General features: G+C 34.1%; 4 protein-coding genes across 6 annotated transcripts in view; 3 read left to right on the forward strand and 1 right to left on the reverse strand.

Moving 5' to 3' along the window:
* LOC140881919 (serine/threonine-protein kinase TOR) overlaps window positions 1–3,303 on the forward strand; it is a 30,668-nt gene extending 27,365 nt beyond the window's left edge. Inside the window, exons 49-57 of the mRNA XM_073287598.1 lie at window positions 35–208; window positions 319–447; window positions 562–645; window positions 1,177–1,238; window positions 1,399–1,471; window positions 1,567–1,701; window positions 2,229–2,405; window positions 2,475–2,740; window positions 3,065–3,303. Coding sequence (XP_073143699.1) covers window positions 35–208; window positions 319–447; window positions 562–645; window positions 1,177–1,238; window positions 1,399–1,471; window positions 1,567–1,701; window positions 2,229–2,405; window positions 2,475–2,740; window positions 3,065–3,083 — 1,119 coding nt within the window. The 3' untranslated portion in view covers window positions 3,084–3,303. The remainder of the gene's footprint in view (window positions 1–34; window positions 209–318; window positions 448–561; window positions 646–1,176; window positions 1,239–1,398; window positions 1,472–1,566; window positions 1,702–2,228; window positions 2,406–2,474; window positions 2,741–3,064) is intronic.
* Window positions 3,304–4,177: 874 nt separating this feature from the next.
* LOC140882049 (tubulin alpha chain-like) lies at window positions 4,178–6,574 on the reverse strand. Of its 2 annotated transcripts, XM_073287790.1 has the most exons (5): window positions 6,410–6,574; window positions 5,626–5,860; window positions 5,163–5,533; window positions 4,494–4,952; window positions 4,178–4,408 (listed from the first exon to the last, which is right to left on the reverse strand). In XM_073287790.1, exons 1-5 carry the CDS (start codon window positions 6,500–6,502, stop codon window positions 4,268–4,270), a joined length of 1,299 nt encoding a protein of 432 aa, XP_073143891.1. In that variant the 5' UTR covers window positions 6,503–6,574; the 3' UTR covers window positions 4,178–4,267. The 2 variants fall into 2 exon arrangements, with proteins under 2 accessions (XP_073143891.1, XP_073143890.1); XM_073287789.1 differs by having other exon boundaries at window positions 4,178–4,952.
* Window positions 6,575–8,300: 1,726 nt separating this feature from the next.
* Window positions 8,301–11,190, forward strand: LOC140882797 (probable zinc metallopeptidase EGY3, chloroplastic). The gene is made up of 6 exons (XM_073288999.1): window positions 8,301–8,982; window positions 9,124–9,321; window positions 9,657–9,881; window positions 10,095–10,333; window positions 10,406–10,560; window positions 10,698–11,190. The coding sequence occupies exons 1-6, from the start codon at window positions 8,461–8,463 to the stop codon at window positions 11,051–11,053; spliced, it is 1,695 nt and encodes a 564-aa protein (XP_073145100.1). The 5' UTR covers window positions 8,301–8,460; the 3' UTR covers window positions 11,054–11,190.
* Window positions 11,191–13,982: 2,792 nt separating this feature from the next.
* On the forward strand, window positions 13,983–17,124 carry LOC140883734 (uncharacterized). 2 transcript variants are annotated; one of them, XM_073290313.1, is made up of 8 exons: window positions 13,983–14,252; window positions 14,359–14,432; window positions 14,811–14,953; window positions 15,029–15,075; window positions 15,172–15,280; window positions 15,421–15,482; window positions 15,605–15,719; window positions 16,832–17,124. In XM_073290313.1, exons 1-8 carry the CDS (start codon window positions 14,067–14,069, stop codon window positions 16,981–16,983), a joined length of 888 nt encoding a protein of 295 aa, XP_073146414.1. In that variant the 5' UTR covers window positions 13,983–14,066; the 3' UTR covers window positions 16,984–17,124. The 2 variants fall into 2 exon arrangements, with proteins under 2 accessions (XP_073146414.1, XP_073146416.1); XM_073290315.1 differs by having other exon boundaries at window positions 14,191–14,252; window positions 14,816–14,953.
* Window positions 17,125–19,717: the final 2,593 nt, after the last annotated feature.

The following is a 19,717-nucleotide window of genomic DNA, read 5'->3' on the forward strand; positions in this document are numbered from 1 at the left end:
CTCACAACTTATATGACTAGTACTTTTCTACCAGCTTTTCGGTTTAGTGAATACTTTGCTGGGGAATTCTAGAAAAACAGCAGAGAAGGATCTATCTATTCAAAGATATGCGGTCATTCCACTATCTCCAAACAGTGGTCTCATTGGATGGGTTCCAAACTGTGATACTCTGCACCAACTAATTCGAGAATATAGAGATGCGAGAAAGGTGTGTTTCAATCCTTGCCACTTCGCCTCCTCCTCACTCATTTATATTGCTTGTATCTGTTGGTAGATGCATTTCCTGATCGTTGTGGTTTCTTGTTCGTAATTTTGTAGATCACCTTGAACCAAGAGCACAAGTTGATGCTTAGTTTTGCACCGGACTATGATCATTTGCCGCTTATAGCAAAAGTGGAGGTTTTTGAGTATGCTCTACATAATACGGAAGGAGATGACCTTGCAAGGGTGAGCATAATTAAGAAATTAATGTCACCTCCCTTTTCAGATACATTCATGTGTGGGATATACACATATTCACTGGTTAATTAGTTTCTGAGTGCTGCTATAAATTCCTAATAGGTGCTGTGGTTAAAGAGTCGCACTTCAGAGGTTTGGTTGGTTAGGAGGACAAATTATACAAGGAGCTTGGCTGTCATGAGCATGGTAATGGTTTCTTGTCATGATTAACCTTGGATTGATTTTTCTACTGGGGTACTGAACTGTTCATAATCCCTTGAACTGTTCTAGTATTTTGAACTAGGTTATTATCTGTAATTCTCTCTTAATGCTAACTATTATCCATCTGGGATACTTCCCATTTGAAATATGAGTGTGGACACTTAACACCTTATATGCATGAAGGTTTTATGTCAGGCTTATTAAAACTGGACTATGATCTGTGGCACTTGTCTGGGGTTTGTCTATGATTTTAATCTAAAATAATAAATGGATAGCGATGACTTTTTTTCTGCAACTATTTATAAACTGATTTATGAGGTCTGAAATTGAATAATTCGTGAAGCCACAAAATGGAAAAATATTAGCTTTCACTATTTAATCATATTCTTGATTTCAGTTCTCTTTTTATTTCCCGTTTTTTAGCGTTACAAGTATTCAACTTAACAAGCGCCATGAGCTTGCACCTATTGAAATGATATCATTATGAAATGTCATCACTTGCTCCACCTTTTTCAGGTCGGTTACTTGCTTGGTTTGGGTGATCGACATCCAAGCAACCTCATGCTGCATCGTTATAGGTATTCAAATGAAAAGACACAGACACACACACACACACAGAGAGAGAGAGAGATATTATATTTATATATATATATATATATATATATATATAGAGAGAGAGAGAGAGAGAGAGTTAATAATTGTGTGAGTTCCCTATATATTTATAAATGATGTTTTCAGTGGGAAGATATTGCACATCGACTTTGGAGATTGCTTTGAAGCTTCAATGACCCGGGAGAAATTCCCTGAAAAGGTTTATGATCTCATCTGCAGTTGTAATAAATTTTGGAAAAAAATAAAGCAACTATCTAGCTCTCTCTCTTATATATAGAATTTTTTGGTTTATAGGTTCCATTTCGCCTAACAAGAATGCTTGTTAAGGCCATGGAGGTTAGTGGCATCGAAGGAAACTTCCGCTCAACTTGTGAAAATGTTATGCAAGTTCTGCGTACAAATAAGGACAGTGTTATGGCTATGATGGAGGTATAGTTTTAAATATGCTGTGTTTTTCCTCATAATAAGCAGTTTCATTGTAAATTAATCCATTTAGGTGTTGTTAATGTAATTGTTATTGCCCAGTATAGTTATTAGTAATATAAGAAGGATAGGTTTATGAGAGATAGTTATGCCCCTGGTTTAAAAGGTTGGATGTGCTGGTGGTAAATTTGTTGTAAGCAACGGTAATACTACGTCCATTGAGGCGGCAGAACAGCTTCAGGTGCTGAAGTTGTCATCGTCATCTGAAATCATTTCTCTTTTCCTTGCTTTTTTTGGCTGAACATTATGCTCTAGTGATAGTGTAGTAAGGTTACTCAGCTTTTGATTGGTTTTGACTGGGAAAGAATGATTTGGTCCCTTAGTACATAAATTTGTAAAAGTTTAAGACTCGCATCTTAAATTAAACAACAGCACTTTTTTTGGAATGATTTAAGTGATTTTTAATTTTTTTAATTTAATTAACAGTAGTACAAATTTGACGCTCCTACTCAGATTTATGTTTACCTTTTCAGGCATTTGTGCATGATCCACTTATAAATTGGCGTCTTTTCAACTTTAATGAAGTCCCTCAAATGTCGACTCTTGCAAGTACTCACATCCCAGCTGTTGTGAATGGTGAGGATTCTTCCACTTCTAACAGTGAGCTGCTTCAACCACAACGAGGTGTTCGTGAGAGAGAGCTTCTTCAGGTATTGGTTCACTTTGGTCTTCTTGCCTTTTTTATCTGTAATGCTAAGGAATTTATTTATTCCTTTTAGGCTGTCAATCAATTGGGCGATGCTAATGAAGTTCTGAATGAAAGAGCGGTGGTTGTCATGGCACGAATGAGCAATAAGCTTACAGGGCGGGATTTCTCTGCTTGTTCCTCTTTACCATCAAGCTCCATTCAATATTCCCTGGACCATGGCGCTATGATATCTGGTGATACTCGTGATGCTGAACATGGATTATCTGTCAAATTACAAGTTCAAAAACTTATTCTTCAAGCAAGATCGCATGAAAATTTGTGCCAAAATTATGTCGGGTATGTTTATGAGTGCTTCATCAGCATATCAATTCTGATAATTTTAACATTCTAAAAGCTAATGTTGACTTTTGTGTTATGTTTTTCCCGTTAGCTGATATATATTTATGCCAATAATCTAAAACTGAGCTTCAATATATGCCTAATACCGTTCTAGTATTATTTTTCCACTGATTGCCTAGTTTTCGTCTTTTTTTTTTGTAATATTCATCGGAACAGCTGGTCTGGATATCAACCAGAGGAAAATATATATATATAGGGCTGGTTTCTTGCACCGGGGTTTGTTTATTTTCTTTCTGACCAGAAGGTGGTTTTTTCTTTCAGATGGTGTCCGTTCTGGTGAGGCTTTGGATCAAACCAAACGATCAGGGCAACACATCCTTTGTAAACAGTGTACACTTTCAAGTAACAAGGTGATTCTCACCTCTGTTCCTGTTATATTATAAAATTTGTAAATAATAAACTAACTGGGAGTTGATCATGTACAGATGTAAATATAGAGAACTTGGAAATCTTACATACCTATTTTCATTATATATACAAAAATCGAGTCAATTCCTGCGTATTGTTGTCTTGGTTTTATTGTTTTTATGGAAATGTTTATTGGTAATGGGTGACTACTAATTGTGATCCCAAGCCCGTGGTGCGTAGCTAAGGACATACACACAGATCATTCTCTCTTCTTTGCTTCTTTTTTTTTTTTATTTATAATAGAAACAGAAAAACTCCTATAGTTCATGGTCAATTTAGTGATACGGATCTCCGATTAATAAAAAAAGTATTTTATTTTATGTCACAAAAATTACTTTTCCACAATCGGGTCAATTAGTGTTACGAATATAAATTCGTGAGATCGCCTTATTGTTGTTGACTTAAAATTTGAAGTTGAGTTCTATTGCTCTGGAATTGATGAACAAGTGTGCTAAGGCATGAAAAGATGGATGGTTGATGGGATTAATCATCTCATTTTCAATGTTTTTTTTAAATGATCTCATTTTCTATGTTTGTTACAATTACGTGAGTCAGTAATGGTTAATGAGATCTTATCTAAATTAGTATTCAAGTCATCAATTGTGTATTTAATCACATTTAAGTTAGTAGATCATCAATCCAATGGTTTATATGTAATCACATCTCGTGGCAATTTGCATCGATGTAATGTATGTTCTCCAATTTCAAAACGTGTGGCATAAATGGTCCCTATTATTATACAACAAGCGCACGTGTATATATATCATATATAAGTATAACACAACAAATTAATATTTTTCGGGGAAAAAATTATCGGCTAGCGTATCATAGAGCAAATCATCTCAACAAGAAGGCCGAACCATGATGCTTTGAAATATTTATTTATAATTTATGGAGTTTTGACTTTTGAGTAAGGTAGAAGCCAAATAATAAAGCGACAATTGCGATATAAAATTTTTAGATATTTGAATGGTAGAGATAGCATTTTAAGACGGATTCAAGAAAAGAAAAGAGTACATAATATCCAAAGTCAAAACCCAACTTCAGTAAGAAACATCAAGCAAACACTAAAGAATTCAAAACACCTTTATTAATCATCCTCTTCATATCCATCTTCCTCTGTCCCCTCCGCGCCAACTTCTTCATAATCCTTCTCCAGAGCAGCAAGATCCTCTCGAGCCTCCGAGAATTCGCCTTCTTCCATTCCTTCACCAACGTACCAGTGCACAAAAGCACGCTTTGCATACATTAGATCAAACTTATAGTCGATACGAGAGAACACCTCGGCCACACTGGTTGAGTTGGAGATCATGCAAACAGCCCTCTGAACCTTGGCAAGATCCCCACCAGGTACAACTGTGGGTGGTTGGTAGTTGATGCCACACTTGAAACCTGTGGGGCACCAGTCGACGAATTGGATTGAACGCTTGGTCTTGATGGTGGATACGGCTGCATTGACGTCCTTGGGGACGACATCACCTCGGTACATCAGACAGCAGGCCATGTATTTGCCATGGCGAGGATCGCACTTGGCCATCATCGACGAGGGCTCAAAAGCACTGTTGGTTATTTCAGCAACAGAGAGCTGCTCGTGGTATGCTTTCTCTGCTGAGATTACAGGTGCATAAGAGGAAAGCATGAAATGGATTCTTGGGTAAGGCACCAAGTTAGTCTGGAATTCGGTAACATCCACGTTAAGGGCGCCATCGAATCTTAGAGATGCTGTCAAGGAAGAGATCACCTGCACTCAACAAGAATAGTTGACACGATACAGTAATGACAAGTTTCAAAACCACTGGGTGAGGGAAGATTCCCCCGACTCAAATGGAATTTTGAAATGCTTACATGTAATTTTTTCTAAAACTATAAGTTTCACACATAAAATACATTCAGTCCCACCACATCTCCCCTCACCCAAACCTATGATCAACGAGTGAGGGTGAAACTATACCTGAGAGATAAGGCGGTTGAGGTTGGTGTAGGTAGGTCTTTCAATGTCTAGAGACCTCCTGCATATGTCGTAAATGGCCTCATTGTCGAGAAGCACGGCAACATCAGTGTGCTCAAGCAGGGAGTGAGTAGACAAAACACTGTTGTAGGGCTCTACCACAGATGTGGAGACCTGTGGTGATGGATACACGGTGAAGCCGAGCTTAGACTTCTTGCCATAGTCAACTGACAGGCGCTCCAGGAGAAGGCATCCCAACCCAGAACCTGTTCCTCCACCAACTGCATTAAAGACGAGGAAACCTTGGAGGCCGGTGCAGTTGTCAGCGAGCTTTCTAATGCGGTCCAAGCAAAGGTCAACAATATCTTTCCCAACTATGAGTAACACAAATTGTACACAAAACCTTAACACCAACCACAACAACAGGAAATAAATGAACTTACTGAGGATGAGCAAACCAACTTACTTGTGTAGTGGCCACGGGCAAAGTTGTTGGCAGCATCTTCCTTGCCACTAATGAGCTGTTCAGGATGAAAAAGCTGGCGGTAAGTCCCAGTGCGAACTTCGTCAATCACGGTGGGCTCAAGGTCAACAAAGATTGCACGTGGAACATGCTTTCCAGCACTTGTTTCACTGAAGAAAGTGTTGAAGGCATCATCACCTCCTCTAACAATTTTGTCACCGGGCATTTGGCCATTAGGCTAGAAAAAGGAAAAAACATGAAGTCAGATCTATTATAAAAACCAAACAGACAGAACTGTATATAATATTGTATTGATGCAAAAATCAGGCAGAACTGGATACATATGGTGGAGACGTGCATATCAGCCTTATGGGCCAAATTAACGTAGTTCAGATTATAGTTATGCATGCAAGCCTAGGTACATGTCCAATTTTTTTTTAAAATCAAAACACGTCCGAATTCGTTCGTGATCCAACATTTCGTCATCTACCAAAACATATTCCCCATCTCTTCACACACGTAAACAAACGTATTGAATCAAGGTTCAAAACTCACGGATTGTTAATTTCCTGTTATCTATACACATGGATACATAGCGAAAGTAGATCAGATCAACAAAAACCATCATACTTCTCCATAATCAAAATTCACGTACAGAAATAACACCTACGTATATTCTCGGTCAACAAGTTCTCCATCTCACATGCATCCACTCAAAAAAAAAAAAAGAATCGAAAACTCATAAATAAACAACAAAATCAAATAAAAACGAGTGCGTCCGATCCACCTGAATACCGTGCTCGAGGCAATAAAGTTCCCAGCACGCATTTCCGAGCTGGATACCGGCCTGGCCAATGTGAACTGAGATACACTCTCTCATGTTGGATTCGAAGCACGAAAATTCAGCGAAGAATAATCAGAGAGGAGAAAAATGTTTAGCGGCGTTTATCAAGACGCCCTTTGAATCCAGAGGAATGGAGCCCGGTGATCCAGTGTTCGGTATTTATAGCGTCGAAATAGGCGAGGATATTGGAATTTGGAGGTTAACCAGGGTTAAGATTTTTTAAAGGTATAAATGCTAATGTTGGTTTGTGGGCCAGAGGCCCAGCGATAACAAGAAGTTTGCCGGCCTGGCCCAGTTGGTGCTAACCATGGTTAAACTATCTTTTTTAAAATGAAAGCTTTGCCGCCCGAGTTGCCGAATTATATTATTTTTAAATGATCATAATCTTTTTATTAATTTGTGATGCGTGATTAATATCGCGACAAATATTTAACCAATTTATTGGAATACCATTTTTAGATTATATTATTAAGAAAACACACACCCGTAAATATGTTTAAATTTGTGGAATAGTTGATCCCTTAATAATATATTCATGAGTTTGAATCCACATAAAAAGGACTTTATTAAAAGTTATGTCCCTTCTAATGTAAGAGGGTGGAGAACATATTTTTGAAGTAGATTTTTTTTAATAAAAAAGATTATATATATTGATATTTTTCATCGGTCTTAGTCTACTTTTTTAAAAATAAATAAATAAAACAAATAGCAACGTTTGCTATTTTGGTCAACGAACAGGGTAAATAAGGCATTTGTTAATGCAACAAAATACCAGTAGTTAGATTTGTTAATATCGATATTTTTTGACATTGTTTAGCTTGTAGAGGTGAGATGAATGATACATAGTATAAATGTGATAAATCAACATATTTGAACAAAATAATGATGCATGTTTTTCACTAATTCGTTATAAAAACTTGTGCGAATATTGAACAAAATAAATACAATCACTCGATATATTATCACTCGTATCAAACGAAGTTTTAAGTTATTCTTTATTAACAACAAATGATATTGTAGTTGATTTATTTGCCACATGTACGAATCAACAATAATATTTTTTGCAAAATTAAAGTTTCATTATTAATAATGAAAAATATTATGATTTTACATAATGAAAAAAGATTATAATTTCGAGAATTTTTTTCTATAAAAAGGAAAAAAAAACCCATAAACGATGATACTCTGGCCTCTCGGAAATGTTCAAATTTGTTTTGTTATATTTTGTTTTGATTTTTTTTTCCATATTATTTATTTATTATTAATTAAAATCCCACGAGATTTATACCTATTCTTATATATTATGTAAGGAGTAACACTCCTATGAGACGGTTTCATTCGTGAGACGAGTCAATTATACTTATATTTATAATAATAAGTAATATTTTTGATATAAAATATAATATTTTTTAATGGATAACTCATATAAGAGACCCGTCTCACAAAAATGACCCTTGAGACCGTCTTATGTGAGTTTTTGTCTTATGTAAGAGCTCTTTAGTGGTTTTTTGGTGTGCCCATTAAAATAATATTCATTAAAATGATACATAAATTAAAAAAAACACAACCACTTTCTTTCATTATCTTTTTTTTTTTCAATTATGATTTCTTTTTTTCTACTTTTTTTTTATTTAACTATTTTTTTAATTTTCTCATCAATTTTTGTATTTAATATATAATACAATAATTTTATTTAAAATATAATTTTATTATAAAAATAGACTATTTAGCAACAAAATGGCTCGTATCCAATTATGTGGTGAGTAGTCTCCAACTGTCCAAATCCTAGGTAAGATCCACCAGTGATATTCTTATAATCTACATTATCTTCTCGGCTCATTCTCTTAGGCCCGGACAACTCTCCACTCTCGAAATTCCTCCAACCTTCTAGACAAGCTCCGCACTTCTATGAAAAACTACACGTGTTTGCTGCTATAATTTCACCATGTGTTCACCTGTGATTTCCGCGGACCAACAGATTTATTTGCATTGCAATGGCTACCACCCTCTTTTCCTCTGTTTCATGCCCTTCGTCTTCACGGAGCATCGACAGAAGTTACACGCTTCATACGACGTCCCTTTGTCGACTTTCCAGATACCCTTTTGGCCAGAGGCTGAAGTTTTCGGGGAAAAGATTGGATTTTTGTGTGAAAGCTGAGGAGAAAAATGACTCCGCTTCCTCATCTGTGGCGGTGGAGGAGACGAAAGAAGAGGGAGCTGACAATGGCAAGAAAGATGTAGGGGAGGTTGCTGAGGAAAACAAGATGGGGAAGCTACAAGAAGTGGATTGGAAACAAGACGAGACCTTCAAAAATTTCATGGGGAATCCTTCTATTGAGGCTGCGATTAAGCTTGAGAAGAAAAGGACTGAAATGAAGCTTCGGGAGCTTAATAAAGAAACAAGTGGGAATCCCTTTGTAAGCTTCTTCAACAATTTGGTTCGTGCCAATTTGTCCAAAGAGAAAGAAAGGTTGGAGAAAGCAGAGGAGAGTTTCAAAGCTCTTGATCTTAACAAGGTTAGATTTATATTATTGTTTTGTTATCTGGAGTATAGTTTTTTTTTCTATTAATTTTCTTGTTGCGGCATAGAAAATCTGGTTTATCAGGACATTGTAATGAATGTATGCAATTTTTTTTTTGCAAATGGTGTAATGCAGTTGAAGAGCTGTTTTGGGTTTGATGCCTTTTTCGCGACAGATGTTAGGAGGTTTGGAGATGGGGGGATTTTTATTGGAAATTTGAGGAAACCCATCGAAGAAGCAATACCTAAGTTAGAGAAGAAGCTCTCAGAAGCTGCGGGGAGGGAGGTTGTTGTATGGCTTATGGAGGAAAAAACAAATGATATCATCAAGCAGGTATATTTTGTTGACAAGCTTGCGACCATTTTATGTTTGTTACCTTACTTCTAAAAATATGAGTGGAATAAAAGTTTCTTTGTCCTTTGAAGATGTTTTCTTAGTGGAACGACCTGTTTCTTAAAACTTTAAAATCTTGAGGTAAATTTGATAATTTTATCACCATTTTGATGGGTTTTATGTCTGATTCTACCCTTGTTTTTGGTTAAAGTGTTATCTTGAGTTATTGCGTCAACTGGTTGGATGTTCTTTAATTGGAAGAACATGAAGTGCCCCCCTAGTTTAACTAATATTTTGTTTAAACTCGTTTCCATATTTATGTTCTCCTCTCGTAGGCATGTGTCGTTCAACCCAAATCTGAGATTGATCTCCAATTTGAGGGTACAAAACTAAGTACTCCTTGGGGCTATGTTAGCTCTATAGCTTTGGCTGTCACCACTTTTGGGACAGTGGCTTTGACCAGTGGCCTTTTCCTCAAGCCAGATGCCACCATTGATGACTACCTAGCTAACTTCGCGCCCCTCTTTGGTGGATTTTTTACTATTTTGGTGGTTTCTGAGGTATGTAGTGTTTTTGTTCACTCCATCAATTGCATTTAAAGACAGATCTTGTGGTTTTGATACGTGTCAACTGTGAATGTTGGTGATGGTGCTCCGAAAAAAAGTGTTTAAGGCCATCTTGCTGTTGAATTCTAGTAATCCAAAAAATGAGTACCCTTTAGCAGTCATTTGTGTCTTCCATTTGTTAATTTTACTTTGGTTTCTGTATGTTAGATATCAACACGAGTAGCAGCAGCCCGGTATGGTGTAAAATTGAGTCCCTCATTTCTCGTGCCATCTAACTGGACCGGATGCCTTGGCGTCATGAATAACTATGAATCATTGCTGCCTAACAAGAAGGCTCTGTTTGACATTCCAGTGGCAAGAACAGCCAGCGCATATCTGACGTCCTTAGTTCTTGCGATTTCAGCTTTTGTAGCTGATGGCAGTTTCAATGGCGGTGACAATGCTTTGTAAGTAATCTTTTGTTCCTTCATCTGTGTAATGTGGTATGTTTTGTACTTTAATGTTTACTCTGCGTTCAGGTACATTCGACCTCAATTCTTTTACAATAATCCTCTTCTTTCCTTCATCCAATATGTGATCGGTCCCTACACCGATGATCTTGGGAATGTGTTACCATATGCGGTTAAAGGCGTAGGAGTCCCTGTCGACCCCCTTGCATTTGCTGGTCTCTTAGGTAATCCTTTTGTTGAAATCATAAACTTAATATCAATCGCCAAAACCATTAAATAAACTCTCTTGCCAGAAGTCCCTCATTAGCCACAATTCCTGGTCTGCAAACAGAACAATATAACTTGTTGTTTTCTTGTTTAGGCATGGTGGTCACTACTCTGAACCTGCTCCCAGTGGGGAGACTCGAAGGAGGTCGTATAGCCCAAGCCATGTTCGGAAGAAGCACCGCTAACGTGTTAACTTTCGCGACATCCCTACTACTAGCCATTGGTGGGTTAAGTGGAAGTGTTCTGTGTCTAGCATGGGGACTGTTTGCAACCTTCTTCCGGGGCGGAGAGGAGGTTCCTGCAAAGGACGAGATTACACCGTTGGGGGACGATCGTTTCGCTTGGGGTTGCGTGCTTTTCTTGATATGTTTGCTTACTCTGTTACCTAATGGAGGAGGGACCTTTCCGAGCTCGTTTTTTGGGTCACCATTTTTCAGGGGGGAGTTGTAAATAGTGACAACATTTCAGTGTTCGGACTTCAATACTGCGTTTTGGCTGTGAAATCCATGCTTGTGAATATTGTGGATATTCATGTAATTCTTCTCCATGCTTTACATTATGTATATCGAATCGGATGGTTTTGGACACTTTTGGCACTTGAGAGCACACCATTTAAAAAAACTTAAATTCGATCAATGTCATAAAAGTAATGGTATATGTGCTCAGCTTCGTTTGGTACGATTATAAATCATTCACGTATAAACTTATCTTGTTTAATTTTGCGTTTTTTTGTCATATTATTTATTTATTTATTGATTTTAATTTTATATCAATTAAATTATTAATTATTTATCTTACATCAATCAAATTATAGAATATAAATTATTATATTATTTTTTATAAATAATATTATCACATTTTATTTATTGTGAAGAAAGACAAAAAATAATTTATCATTTTTATATAAAATTTAATCAATCAAATTAAATAAATTATATTTAATCAAATTAAACATTATATTAATTATCATTTCTTATTTATTTTTTATTACATTATATTATTTATTCATATATTATTTATCTAATCATTCATACCAAACGAAGTCATGCATATCTTGATTTACATTTTTTATTTATTAATTATAAAATTTTATTTGATCAACTAAATATTTATTTTTTATCATGAGTAGTTTTATATTTAATAAGTGAAATGAGAGAAATTTTAAGTAAGAATGTAAATCAAGGTATACATCTAGCATTTTTTATGTTATATAAATATTCAATCACATGTTTCGAGTTTGTGGGAGATTGGTCTAAATGTTAATGTTTCATGATATTAATTAATTGGATAAACATAGGATTATATTAATAATTTTATTCGTATTAATTCATAAAATTTATTTATATTTATTTTAAATATTAAAATTTAATAATTTATCACAAATAAAAAATGATATAAATAATCATTTTTAACTAATTATTTTTTCAATTAAGAAAAATTATATAAATATAATTTATTTTCTCAAAAATAATATATGAAATCCCCCTATTTAAAAAAAAGTATAAAACATCAAAAAAAAAATTCAAATATTTTAATATATATTTAATACATTTCATTTGATTTTAATATATGAAAAATTCATTTAATAATTATAAAAAAAACTGAATACAGATTGATATGATTAAGATTTTATCATTATTCATGTATTTATACTCGATAATTTTGATCAATTAAAATAATTTTATATGTTGATTAATAATAATTTGCATTTTTCAATAAAAATTACAATCTTAATTTTACAAATACAAACTAAAAATAAGATTATATATTATAAGCAATGACAATACTGTAACTCGTCCTAGTGTTTACAACCTCTAATAATAAATGATTATGAAGTTTTTTTTAACAAATTTTTAGGAAAAAAACTTCATAATCACTTATTTTTTGTTTAAAAAAAACTTCATAATCAATTACTTTTAGAAATTTCTAACACTACCTTAATCATAATTTCAATTACAGAATTGATCGATTAAATTAAATATGTTATTATTTATCCATCATTATTCAATATCTTATAAAAAAATTGAATAATATTAGTTTAATAATGGGATAATTCTCAATTTAGTCCCCCGTTTTTTGACGCGGTCCTGATTTCATCCCTCGTTTTTTAATTGATCCAATTTGGTCCTCCATTTTTCAAACATTTTCCGAAATTGATCCCTCCGCCTATTTAGACGTTAAAATAGACGGGATGAATGAATATAACCGGTTTGGTCGATCTCTTTCATTTTTTTAATGATCGATTCCTTCCCAATCCTTACAACCCCAACTCCCGATCAATTTATTTCTCCCTTCCCCCTTAATCCCGTAAGTTTTCTCTTTTTTATGTATTTTATTTTTTCATTAAATTTGTTTCTTTCTTCTTGTTGGTTTTGCATATATATTATATTAATTTAATTTCATATTTTTATTTGCTATTTTTATTTGCTATTTCTTTTATCTCTAGTGGTTTGAATTCAATTTGCTTTCGTTTGTTTGTATATGATCTTTTAGTGGGAAATAGTCTGCTTTTAATTTTGTGTTAATTAATTTTGGTTTCAAAGTTTTAATTTTTCATATAACGTTGTGTGTTTGAATTTTATATTTATATTGTTATGATTTGCATTTCAATTGTGTTTGGAAATGGAAAACGAAGCGCAAACAAGAACTTACAATACATCATCGATGAACTCATTCGAGTGTGATTCTTTCGCAAGAAGACCCTTGCAAAATTAAGAGAAGTGTTCGATTATTGTTTATAGATTAACAAAAATTGGGACAAATTTGGTGGCCAAATAAAAAATAGAAAAAAAACTCATACAATAGGTTGGCTTATACCGGCTGAACAAGTCAAGACGTCTATTTTAACATCTTGACAGACGAACGGATCGATCTTGAAACACGTTTGAAAAATGAAGAATCAAATTAAGTCAATTAAAAAACGAGAAACAAAATCAAGACCGCGTAAAAAAACGAAGCACTAAATCAGGAATTATCTCATTTAATAATATTATTATTATTTATCTATATACCACTAATCTCATTAAGTAAACAAAGTCATAATATGATAAATGGTCGATGGTAATAAAATAGAGTAGGTGAGACTAACATAAAGTAGATAAGTCTTTGTATTTAAGACGCGACAATGGAAAATAATATTTTTCAAAAATTAATATTTTTTTAGATGGGTCCAAGAGATATTCATAATGTTTTCCTTGTGAGCTTTCTTTTTTATTTTTTTTAATGAAAGATATAATAATCGGTGGATATTATATAAAAGTGATTTACCAGTATTTATCTTTTAATTAAATAAAGAAATAATTATGTCAAAAAAAAACCTTAATTAATTAAATAAATATCACATTAATATTATTCACCGTTGGCGTTTTCTCTTATTACCGTCGGGTCTGCTGCCAGAGCTCAAAGGTTATTTTCTTCAGAAGCAAAATCCACTTGATAATTTTCCCGCGACGGCGGCGGAAGGATGAGGTCCGGCGCGGAAAAAATAGTTTGGAATCCGAGGCTAATCATCACGGCGAACCGAACGTCGTTGCAGTTTCGGAGTAAGGGCTTGCATTTTCGAGCATTCTCATCTTCAGCTTCAGATATTTCGAACCAGTCTCGCGGCCGCCTCCCACGCTTTTTCTCTCAAACCCTACCTCCTCACAAGGTATGTGTACTACTCCTGCGTCACAAGAATTGACATATTTAAGGAACATTTTTTTGGGAAATTATACTTGAGGAACTTGCTTTCAAGGGTTTTTATTAGTTTATAGGGTGGTTTTGTGCGTGTGGAAGGGGATGAATTCTGGCATATGACTAAAGTACTCAGATTAAACATCAATGATAGGTATGGATTCTATCGTGTTTCATAAATATGCATACTTCCATGCTTATAGGCGACTAAAAAATGTACTGAAGAGGCAACTGCTCCACGAGTGCCAATTACACCAACCAGCCCGTATATCTAGCATAATAGTGTGCATAAGCATCGTATAGCAACTGCAAACATAGCATGACAGATAATTGATTGGGGTATGTAGTTAGGATAAAATACATGCTCACGGACACTGTTTTTCCAGCCACTCAATTCTTCATTGGTAGTTTTGGACTGTTAGTGAACCATCATGTCTGCTGATTAATTTTTTATTTTATGATGATTTTATGCATAAAATTTTCTGTGGTACAGCTGTATTCGATTTTTATCACAAAAATTATGTTTTGCAAGGGTAGAGCTATTTGATGGAAAGGGACGATTGATTGAAGGACGCATAGAGAATATTAAACACGGAGGGGTAGATTTTGAAGCAGTGGAGGACCCAAAATCGGCATCTCCTATAGCAACACAGTGGCATGTGTTTGCAGCTTTCGGTGAGTTGAAAAAGTTCAATCCTCCATGAATCACATGTTTGGGTCATATGACTTGTCCATCTTGTAATTGTTAAGGCACTTTAAAGGGAGGCCGAGCTGATTGGCTTGTTGAGAAATGCACGGTGGGTTTTCACTTGTTTGTTGTTTTAAATTTATCGTATTTGCATACCGTTTGGTTTCATTCTTGATTTCTTCTCGTTCCTTCCCATGCATCTCAGGAGTTGGGAGCATCTAGTGTAACACCTCTGCTGACCAAGCATTCTCTTTCAATATCAGAAAATCGAGTGGACAGATTGCAACGAGTTATTCTAGCTGCGTCTAAGCAATGTGATTATTTTCTTTCTAACTCACATTTGATCACAACCCCACCCCCCCGGTTTAAATAATTTGAAATTATTGATTGGATCCAACTTTCTAACTATGTAATCAGCGTTCTTTCTAGTTTTGAGATACCACCTTTCATGTAGGTCAACGTTTGCATGAAATGATTTTGAAGCCTCCTGTTGAAGTTGGTGAACTTCTTCAAACTGTAAGCACTCCTTGTGCACCCTCCCTGATGAAATTTGGGTTTTCAGTCTGAGTATTGGACTTCACATCTACTGTTCTGTTTCATGTGGTTGTTTATGTGCTTTTTCTTTATCTTCCATTCAGGTAGCACAGTCGAAATTATCTTTTGTGGCTGTAGCAGAGGCTACTCCTATTTTGTGTACGCTGAAGTCGTTGAAAAGGGAACCTGCTGGAGTCATGATCATTGGTCCAGAAGGAGGTTAGTTGGAGTTCACTCCCCGATCACATCCCCATTCCACCTTCCTGGAAATAAAGTATCTATCTTATCTAGTTATCTTCTACCGTTCTGATTGGCACATTCCCAACATTTCATCAGATCTATGTTGTTTAATTTGTTTGAAGCTACCTTTATATATGCTTACGAAAGCAAAATTGTCAACCATGTTACAACCATGTCCTAACAAAAACGTCGCCATTTCCAGGACACGTGATCCTCATTTTTACCTAGGGTAGCTTCAGAAGTTAAATGAAACTGCTCAAATTTCCTCAATTAACCTTTGTTCATCTTTTGATCTCTTTCTCTAGCTCTACATCAATAGGCTCCATTTTTCTAAGAGATGAGTTGGTTCCTTTTTTCGGTTAATTTTTGCACTCCACGTCTTTTTGTCTCCCCCAATTGGCCAATTCGCTATAGCTGGTGCTACCTTGATCAATTTGAAATTGCAAGGTTTTCATTTCGTGGCTTCCTGGTTTACCATATAATAATTGTAATCTCTAACATTTATCAGCTTCCGGTTTTAATCAAGCTGAATTTCTCCTTGTGGGATGTTAATGGTACCGTGTTTCAAGTATAAAAGATGTTTGTCTGATTTTCTTGCCACAACCGTTCCATTGTTTCTGATTTAATTAAGATTTAAGAAATAAACTGAAAATCTTGGCTGATTGAGGGGGATAATTTTTTTGAGAAACTGAAAACGACTGTGAATTTATAATTTATGATGCACAAATATGATTTATCTGTTGACAACTGAAAAAAGACCCCTTTTACTTATATAAGTCTTTGATGGGTGCAACGTTCACATCCACTTCGGTCTACCAGGAAGCCGCAACTCTATGATGAATATAAAAGATCGAAGTATCTTTGTTTGAGCTGGAAATTCAAAGAAACAAACTCATTACTTAAGAAGACGAGATAACAAATTTGTATTCGCTATGTTTCCTAGTTAGAGATGCCGGCTCAACTAATAATATGGTTTGAATTTTTGAAGAGTTCTTCAATGATGCCTTTTGAGTATTCAACTGCCTCAGATTGGGGCGTAAGTCATGTTCTCATTTTGGATGCTCACAGTTCTCGTAACCCTTTCTATTCAGACTTCACCAATGAGGAGTTGAATGCCATCAGGGAGGCTGGTGCGTTTGCCGTAGGCCTTGGACCACACCGACTGCGAGTTGAAACTGCTACAATGTCACTCCTCGCAACTCTTATGCTATGGTCGGACTCGTGGGAATCAACCAACAGCTAGCTGCGGCTCGGGATAGCCCTTTTTTGCAACTATTTTGTATATTTTTTATGTTTGAGAACAAACGTTGCATTTGTGTTTGTTTTTCCCTGATTTTGCGACATTGCGCTGACCATGCCACTCAACAAAATTTATTTTGCTTCACCATTGTACGAATTTGTAGGCTAGAGTCTAGCGAACTTTTGACTAGTGCACTTCTTTTCCCCAAGTAAAAAAAAATGGTCTTATAAAAACATAATTTTTTTCTAGCCTTTTAAATTATCATGTGGTCCAGTCGTCCAGTCCCCAATCCCGGTAGGTGTGACATCACATTTTTCAACAAAATTGCACTACACTGTTCAATCTATAGTACGTGGAGTGTTACATCTTATATGATATTTTTTACAAAATAACATCAATTAATGTTCTACTTCTGAATTCAAATAAATATATTGTACATCTTGTGTGCAAAAAATCATACGGAATGTCGAATGAACCACAATCGGTGTAATATACACCAACTCATGGTATAGTATAATCTCACTTATTTAGGTAGATATCCTAGGAATAGTATCGAATTTTCCAATGAGACGATCGAAAGGATATAAAAATGTTGTAATTAATTTTTGAAAAATCACTTGAAAATATGAAATATCACGTTTCGGTGCCACATGACCACGTGGAAAAGCTTATGACGTCCATCGGTCTATGTCTTATCCGTTTGGGCCGAGAAGTAAATCGATTAAAACCACCAAAAAAGAATTTGATATCCCCGCAGTGATTATACAGTTTTATTTTTTTAAATTAAGAAAAAACATTGAAAAATTAAGGTCTGTTTGGACATATATTTATAAAACGTTTTTATAAAAAAAAAATTTAAAAACTTTTTATAAAATATTTTTAAAGTTGTTTTAAAAATAAATATGTGTTTGGATAACTATTGTATAAAAACATTTTAACATTCCAAAAGTCATGTTGTTAATATTTGCCTTTAATAGTTTCATGCTAAAAATATCTTTCAAGTGTTATTTAAAAACTATAGTTAGATAACACTTTTTAAAAAATAGTTTTCAAAAACATTTTACGAAAATTTTATTCAAACACATACTTAAGTTTTTTTCACTTAAAAAAATAATTAAAACATTTTTAAAATACATGTCCAAACGGAACCTAAATTATTTACAAAATTTCACAGTCAAAGAACACTTTTTAAAAAATAGTTTTCTCAGTTTTTTCTTCGTAAAATTTCAAAAAGTTTCAATTTTTGGAAAAGAAAAATTGAGGAATACTTCTTAATATCTCTCAAACACTGTCTAAAACAAAAACGCTTTTCATTGTATATCCAAACATAAAAAAAATAATTCTTTTTTTTTAATAAACATTTTAAAAAACTACAATAATTAAACAATTTTTAAATTATAATTCTGTTTTTTTTAATAAACATTTTAAAAAACTACACTAATTTAAACACTTTTTAAATTTTATCCAAACTGGATAAGATACGATGAAAAAATCTTGATTCTAGAATGGATTCCAACCATATGAAATGTCGGAAGAATTGGGGATATAAATCTGATCTTGTTTTTAATTCAATAGATAGACTTATGTGCAAAAAAAAACTATATTGCCCATCATTTAAAATATTAGATAGAGTTTAGATATATATTTTTCCTCTCCTCGATCTTCTTCTTACACATCTCTGATTATTTTCCTCTTTTTTCTTTCTCATATTTCTGCATTTTTTCATACCATTGTTATGACATTTTTTAGTTTTTTGTTGACTATTTTAAATCGAAATAATGAATAGACCGATCATTATTGATTTTTCAGTTCGTATGGAATTATTTCTAATTTATATGAACTGATTTTCGAATGTTTTTTTTGGTTCACATAGACTGATTTCGATCGATTTTCAATTTACATCGATTGATGTCGACTCAATATGTTGAGTTTGACTGATTCTGAAGAAATCTCGACTGGTTTCAACTGGTTTTCAGCTTTATCGACTGAGTTTGAGTGATTTTGAAGAAATCTCGACTGGTGTCGACTGCTTTACACTGCATGTCAACTGATCTCGACTGAATTATAATTGTATATATAATTTTATTATTAATAATTAACAAAAATATTAATAGTATAGTGGTTAAAGACTTAAAGCTCCTTTGAGTGCTGTGGCATGAAGAGAGATTGATATGATTATGATCTCTTTTTTTTTTAAAAAAAAAAGAAAAAATCCATCTTGAAAATATCAAACTGCCCTATCCATCATGAAAAGACTAAATTGTCACGTAAAAAGACCAAACTGCCCAATCCATAATGAAAAGACCAAAAAAATATCCATGGTGAAAAAACCAAACTACCTATCCATCGTAACAAGACCAAAATGCTATGTGAAAAGACCAAATTGTCCTATCCATAATGAAAAGACCAAATTGTCTTTAAATTGATTACCTAGACTTTTGAAAATTAAGGCCCCGCTTGATTTCAAAAGTCAGGTCAAAAAAACACCTTTTTAAGTATTTTACAGTTAAAAAAGTGTTTGATTGACCAAAAAAGTGCTTAAATAAGCATTTTTCTAAGTTACAATTATAGCTTTTTTAAAAGCAAAAAATTGTAGCTTTTAAAAGCACTTCTTTTAAAAAATCACTACAAAATTCAAATGAACTTTGAGATAGAATTCAATTTTTAGTTCATTTTTTTTGTTTAAAATATATTTTTTGTCAACCAAAACGACAACGGAAGTGTGATGCTGGCATGT

Source organism: Henckelia pumila, chromosome 2, assembly GCF_033568475.1.
Source record: "Henckelia pumila isolate YLH828 chromosome 2, ASM3356847v2, whole genome shotgun sequence".
NCBI classification, from domain to species: domain Eukaryota; kingdom Viridiplantae; phylum Streptophyta; class Magnoliopsida; order Lamiales; family Gesneriaceae; genus Henckelia; species Henckelia pumila.